The 6704-nt window shown below is 44.3% G+C and overlaps 1 protein-coding gene across 1 annotated transcript; it reads right to left on the reverse strand.

Annotated features, from left to right (window-relative positions):
* Positions 1–264: 264 nt before the first annotated feature.
* LOC121847213 lies at positions 265–6704 on the reverse strand. The gene is made up of 8 exons (XM_042327374.1): positions 5460–6704; positions 5010–5206; positions 4686–4885; positions 4458–4557; positions 4004–4366; positions 2002–2158; positions 966–1093; positions 265–782 (listed from the first exon to the last, which is right to left on the reverse strand). The coding sequence occupies exons 1-8, from the start codon at positions 6010–6012 to the stop codon at positions 411–413; spliced, it is 2070 nt and encodes a 689-aa protein (XP_042183308.1). The 5' UTR covers positions 6013–6704; the 3' UTR covers positions 265–410.

Consider the following 6704-nt stretch of genomic DNA (forward strand, 5'->3'; position numbering starts at 1 on the left):
GAATGCCAAGAGTGTGCAAAGCTGTCAAGGCAAAGGGTGGCTACTTTGAAGAATCTAAAATATATTTTTATTTGTTTTACACTTTTTTGGTTACTACATGATGCCATATGTGTTATTTCATAGTTTTGATGTATTCACTATTATTCTACAATGTAGAAAATATTAAAAATAAAGAAAAACCCTTGAATGAGTAGGTGTGTCCAAACCTTTGACTGGTACTGTATAATGAAGGTATAACACCAGTGATCCATCAGCATTGCTCAGTTCAGTCTGACATACTTTAATTTTGGGGCAAATCCAGAACATAGTAAAGGAGGTGTTCTGTAAAGGACGGCTATAATAAAATATTTAAAAAATAAAAGGTAAGTTTGTGAGACGAGTTCAATTCTTGTATAGACCTATGCCTTCTGTCAGGAGGGCATGTGGAGCCGTGATAAAAGTTCAAGCACTTTTGACCCCTTGCCACTGGGGGAGTCATGGTTATCTTGTGGGGTCATCTCCAGCCCATACAGGTGCTCAAGGAAGCCATACAGGGAGGCGAGCTGATCTGGGTACCCCAGTTCAAACACACGCAGAAGCTTGAAAAGCTTGTCCAGTGCATTGCTCAGGCCCTCCTGAGGCAGGGGGATTGCAATCCTATCAACAGGGAACACGATGCAAAGCTGCCGGCCAGGAGCCTCCAGGGGCCCCACGCTCAATATGTAGGGCTGAGCGTGGGACACCGACTCTGGGCCCTCCAAGGAGGTAAGGTCACAGAATAAGGAGGACACCATGGTGTCTATCTGTAGAGGAACAAAGGAGGAAAGATCTTTCAAGGGGATTCTTCAATTACATTCCTTCAAAACATCATTGTTACCTTACCTTCTAAAATTCCACTAGTTCACAAACTTAATCTATATGGCAATGAGGAAATGTCTGGGTTTACTGCTCAGTCTGACCAGGAAGAAAAATACTGTGTTGCTCACCGGTACAATGTTCACCAGATACCGAATGGCCTGCCTGACACTGCTCCTGGAGGGTAAGGAGGCTCTACTGGTGTTTGTTGGTGGTAGTACATAGATCAGGACTTTCAGCATAGTCATGGTGTAGGAGTCTGCAGAGGAATCAGAGAGGAACAAATACGTTAAAAAAACTTAACCACTGAGTAAATCATACAGATCATTTTCAGTCAGTCTGTCAATGGCTGATTAGGAGGTTGACTGTAAAGTGTCTATTCCGTGTATACTGGTGGAAAAAAAGAAAAGCAACATGCAACAATTTCAAATATTCTACTGAGTTACAGTTCATATAAAGAAATCAGTCAATTGAAAAACGTATTAGGCCCTAATCTATGTATTTCCGATGACTGGGCAGGAGTGCAGCCATGGATGGCAGCCAGGCCCACCCACTGGGGAGCCAGGCCCAGCCAATTAGAATTAGTTTCCCCCCATAAAACAGAAATACTCCTCAGCACCCCAACCAAATGATCCCACAGGTAAAAAATACAAAAAATAATAAAAGATGTGGAGGTCCTGGGCTGGTGTGGTTACACATGGTCTGTGGTTGTAAGGCCAGTAGGACGTACTGCCAAATTTGCTAAAACCACGTTGGAAGCAGCTTATGGTAGAGAAATTAACATTAAATTATCTGGCAACAGCTCTGGTGGACATTCCTGGAGTCAGCTTGGCTCCAACAAAACTTGAGACATCTGTGGCATTGTGTTGTGTGACAAAACTGCACATTTTAAAGTGGCCTTTTCTTGTCCCCAGCACAAGGTGTGCCTGTGTAATGATCATGCTGTTTAATCTGCTTCTTGATATGCCACACGTGTCAGGTGGATGGATTATCTTGGCAAAGGAGAAATGCTCACTAACAGGGATGTAAACAAATTTGTGCATCAAGTCGAGAGAAATAAACTGCGTATGGAACATTTCTGGGATTTCATATTTCAGCTCCTGAAACATGGGACCAACACTTTACATGTTGGGTTTATATTTTTGTTCAGTGTAGTTAACCTCTGACCTCCTTGCTGTGTGGCAGCCAGTTGGAGAAGTGCAGAGATGTCCGGGTGTTTTTCACACTCTGCAATCTGGTACAGCCTGGGCAACACGAACGACGACCACTGGGCCAGGAAGGAGTGGCCTTTACCTGGGAACATCCTCTCAAACTCCAGGTCAATCTGAACAAACAAACACCTTCAGATCCCAATAATACACTTAGTCAATTATCATTCCTGCAACATTATTTTGTTTAAATATAATTTGATCTCTGAGAAATTAAGGTAATTGATCGCAACCAAATTGTCCATTTGAATTTGTAGGATTCATATAACATTCAATGAATAGACATGAAGAATCCAAAGGAATAGTCAAAAGCCACACACACGGACCCACCACGACAATCCCACCCCAACAACTAGTATATAGTATCAGTTCTCTGTGTTTGTCAAGTAGTATGGAGCTGCGGAACAGAGTATTGTTTCTTCATCCTATCTAATGTGTTCTCAGAGAATTTAGTGATGTTTTCTATCCCCCTGTTCAGAGAAATTTGTCATTGAAGTTATGTTTATGTCCCATCCTATGTACTGATAGTACCAGGTTGACCAATAGATGGTGCTGTTCCTGCTATTAGGTTTTTAAAACTAATTTGAAGCTACCCACCCCCCAAACACAATTACAAAATTATATTGGTATCCTTACCCTGTAAGCAGTCAACAGACAAGGTATGACAGCAACCCATGCTTTGGTTGTTGGCCACTGTTTCAAATGCTAACTTTTAAGCATTTGTGGCAAAAATCAAATTCAAGTCAATGGTACCTATATTAGCATTTCATGTTCAAAATCAGCCTAAAGTATTTTAACATTTATTGTGTAACTCAATGATGTTACTTATACCGGTAAGTGTCAAAATAATGGAAGCACTTGAGTAAATGAGGGATACAAAGTCTATTGAAAGCAGGTACTTCCACATAGGTGTGGTTTTTGAGTTAAAGCAACAAACATCCCATCAAGTTTAGGGTCCTGGACAAGGCAGTTAACCCACTGTTCCTAGGCTGTCATCGAAAATAAGAATTTGTTCTTAACGGACTTGCCTAGTTAAATAAAGGTTTTTAAAAATTATGGAATTTCTCATGGAAGAATGGCGTCGCATATCTCCAATAGAGTTCCAGAATCTATGCCAAGAAGCATTGAAGCTGTTCTGGTCACCCTATTAAGACACTTTAAGTTGGTATTTCCTTTATTTTGGCAGTTACTTGTAGATGATTTGGATAGGAAACGCAAAAATGCTAAAATTAGGTACCACTGACTTGCATTGGATTTGTGCCACCGATGCTGAAAAGTTAGCATTTTAAACATTTGCCAGGTAAACAAAACCAAACAATTGGCTGATGTCATACCTTGTCTATAGACTGCTTACAGGGTAATGAAACCAATGTGTAATTTTGTAATTTGGGTGAACTATCCCATTAACATTGAAGGGGGGGTTATCATCTAATAAAATTAACAGCACCCTCTAGTGGTCAAATCTGGTAAAATCGGGATGAGGATGTGGGGGGGGGGGTCAGATTACATAGGATGAAGAAACAATTCTCTGGGTCGCAGCTCCATACTACTCGTCAGACATAGAGAACTGATACCGTATACTCTGATGGGCGTGTGTGCGTGTGTGGGGGGGGGTCAGTGGGTGGCTTTTGACCACTTCTTTGATTCCTCATACAGTATCTTACCTCATTGTTAGAATGGAATATTGGAATATTATATGAATCCTATAAATCAAAAAAAGGAAAATTTTGGGTGTAATCATTTAGCTTACTTTATCATAAATTGAATTATATTTCATCAAAATAATGTTGCAAGAATGCTGATCTTATCGGTTTCTAACTTCAGAAACAATTTCATATCAATTTGAGATGGTGGGCGTCATATCTGGCTAAAATGACATGGAATGACCCTAATACAAGTTTAGCTGTGTCCTTTCTAGTCTTGAGAGCATCCGTAGCTTTCTCCATGAAGACTGGACTCACCGTGGTGGGAACGTCAAGAAAACGTGGGTACTCGGCCAACACAGCCCTCATACTAGGCCGTGTGTTGCTGATCCACCTCCTGCGTGCGTTGAATGTGAGGTCCATAGCACTGTGGATGGCAGGCAGGTTCCTGGTCAGGGGCCTGGTTCTCTTCATCAGCTCCATCCACCTCTGGGTCTCCTCACTGGACTGTCTCTCCAGGAGCCCAGACCCCAATCTAGGTACAGGAGGGTCCGCCAAGCTTGGCTCTGGCCGACGCCTCTTCAGCACATACTTCTTCTTGTGGTCTTCAAGGGTGCGTCGAGAGTTGCGCAGGCGCGTCTCAATGTAACCCGTACGGGACAAAGGGTCGTACAAGTGTTCCTACACAGGGAGAAAAAATGATAGGACAGTTGTCTACTCAGTAACTGAGAATTATGTGAATCATACACTACTAATCAATTTACTAGCTCACTATGCCGTTGATGCTAGCAGAGGGTGCACAGAGCCTGAGTCCTGGGAAGAGCTCCACTATGTGCTCTGCCAGCATGGTCTTCTGAGCAGAGGTAGGGTAGCTGCAGAGGACAGGAGATTAAACGTCAGAAACACTCACAAAACATTGAGTCTAAATAGAAGAGCAACATCTCTGCTCTCTCAGACACATCCCTTCTCAGCCCAAATACACATACAATCAGCTCCTCACAATCCAAACTCCTCCACAATGAAGGACACAGAGAACTTGATAAGCTTCCTGCGGGACAGCTCACACAGACAGCCCTCCCTCTCGTACTCCCGGACCACCTCAGGACACAGCTGCTCCAGCCACAGGCGCAGGCGACCTACAAAGTCCTGTGGACCAGCCTCCACCTGCTCTTGCCCAAACTCACCGGCCTCCACACCACTCTGAGAATGACAGGTTTAGATAAGGACTGAGGCGCACATTATGTCAGTGAACATTTAGTGCCTTATATTGTTTATGAGATTGCGAGGTCGGCGTTTGAGGACGGAGTAGATGTGCTTTACTCACATTGGCAGGATGAGCCAGAGGCAGAGCAAGGGCCTCCTCAGCCATGCAGCATCTCTCTATCTCAGGTCGCTCTGTTTTGATGTTGGCTGGGCTGAAGCAGGGGTGCAATGCGTCCTGGGGCTTGGCAGCCATCTCTCCCTCCAGGGGCACAGCCACAGTCCTCTGGTCTCCTTCATGCAGCCTGTGGTCATCTGCAACTGAACATTTGCAGAGGGGAGACAATGGGGAAGCGCATGAGAGGTAGCCTAGCAAGCCGCCAGACCTCGCGAGCTTACATGAATGGTTCGCTGTACGGATATACCATTCATGTAAGCTTGAGATATCAGGCAGCTTGCGAGGCTACATGAAAATACTGCAAGTCAAGACATCAAGAGAGGCTCTCACTAAAGCTGCCTTTTCTCTGTGAAACTACATCACAACCATCTTTCACTACATTGAGTCAGGACTTACATTGAGTGGTACCGCCCCCATCAATAAGGGCCATGTCTTCATTGTGCTCAGTCTTGTACACTCTGTTCATCAGTTCCCACTCCTCTGGGATCCCCATGCCCTGACCCTCCTCATAGTCCACCATCACTGGCCCAGCCGACACGAGGTCAAACGGGTCAGGCAGTCCAGCACAGTCCTCCACCACCTCCTGGGGATGGGGCTCCACAGTGGTCCTTTGTGATGCTTGGGAGGTTGAGCAAGTGGTCTGACCCATTGGATTCTTAGTGTTGCAGCGCCCACCACTAACCCTCGGTCCTGTGTTACAGAATGCCCCTGAAGACCCAGCCTGCACCCTCCAGTCACCCCCGCTGGGGGCCTCAAACCTCTGCTTCAGTCCCAGGGTGTCCTGGTCCCTCTGGGTCACTGAGGAAAGTCCATGCTGCTGGTCCCCTTGGAGCCCGGTTAACAGACGCACAGTCTCACACAGCACAGACTCCACTGCTGTACGCACTGCCTCATCAATGGCCCCGCCCAGTCTGTCCCTCAGGAAGCTGATGGACAACTGGACATCCATTTTGGCACAGCTCTACCTGGTTGTCTCGGTGACTTTAGACACCAACCACAGGTTAGAGCTCTATGGGATTGTATGTAGCTAGTCTATTAAAAAACACCAAAACTGGGTCAAAGATTTTCTAGTGTAAGTTATTGTTTAATTTATTCCTCTCTGATAATTGATATGACCACAACATCTCGAAGCTGCTCTCGCTTGGAGCGTCAACCAGAGAAACACACTGAGTGATATGAATTTTACTAAGAACAATCATATTAGCTAATTACCCTAAAACTACAGCTATCTTGGCAAATCAAAAAACAATGTCAACATAGCTAGTAGATACTGGATCACTAAATAGTTACATTACTACCAAATTATGCTGAAGACACATGTCGGTTGAATACATTGTTGTGCAACTGGCTAGGTATCCCCTTTTCCCATTGTTGCTCCCATTACTCTTGCTAGCAACAAAACAAGCTCGCTAGCTAATCATTTCCTACAAGCTATCTCTGTAAATGATTCGATTAATTAAATTAGTTAACGTCACCAACATTTCACTGCAAATGATCGAAACAATACTTGAAGTCTACGCGGGATTGGGACTTTAAACCAAAGCTACAATGCGTAAAACATGAATATATACATTTTGAAACGTTGTAGCTAGCTATCGATTCTAGCTAACTGTCGTCCCCTAAATAAAACGTCATCAGCAA

This window comes from Oncorhynchus tshawytscha, linkage group LG09, assembly GCF_018296145.1.
Source record: "Oncorhynchus tshawytscha isolate Ot180627B linkage group LG09, Otsh_v2.0, whole genome shotgun sequence".
NCBI classification, from domain to species: Eukaryota; Metazoa; Chordata; class Actinopteri; order Salmoniformes; family Salmonidae; genus Oncorhynchus; species Oncorhynchus tshawytscha.

What these genes read in the sequence shown, in the direction of transcription:
- LOC121847213 (XM_042327374.1), bottom strand. Translation starts at nt 6,012, where the DNA reads ATGGATGTCCAGTTGTCCATCAGCTTCCTGAGGGACAGACTGGGCGGG. An exon ending in ATTGTGGAGGAGTTTGGATT is followed by an intron (nt 4,558 to 4,685) that starts GTGAGGAGCTGA and finishes TGTCCTCTGCAG; the next exon opens with CTACCCTACCTCTGCTCAGA. An exon ending in GGCTGCCACACAGCAAGGAG is followed by an intron (nt 1,094 to 2,001) that starts GTCAGAGGTTAA and finishes ATTCCTCTGCAG; the next exon opens with ACTCCTACACCATGACTATG.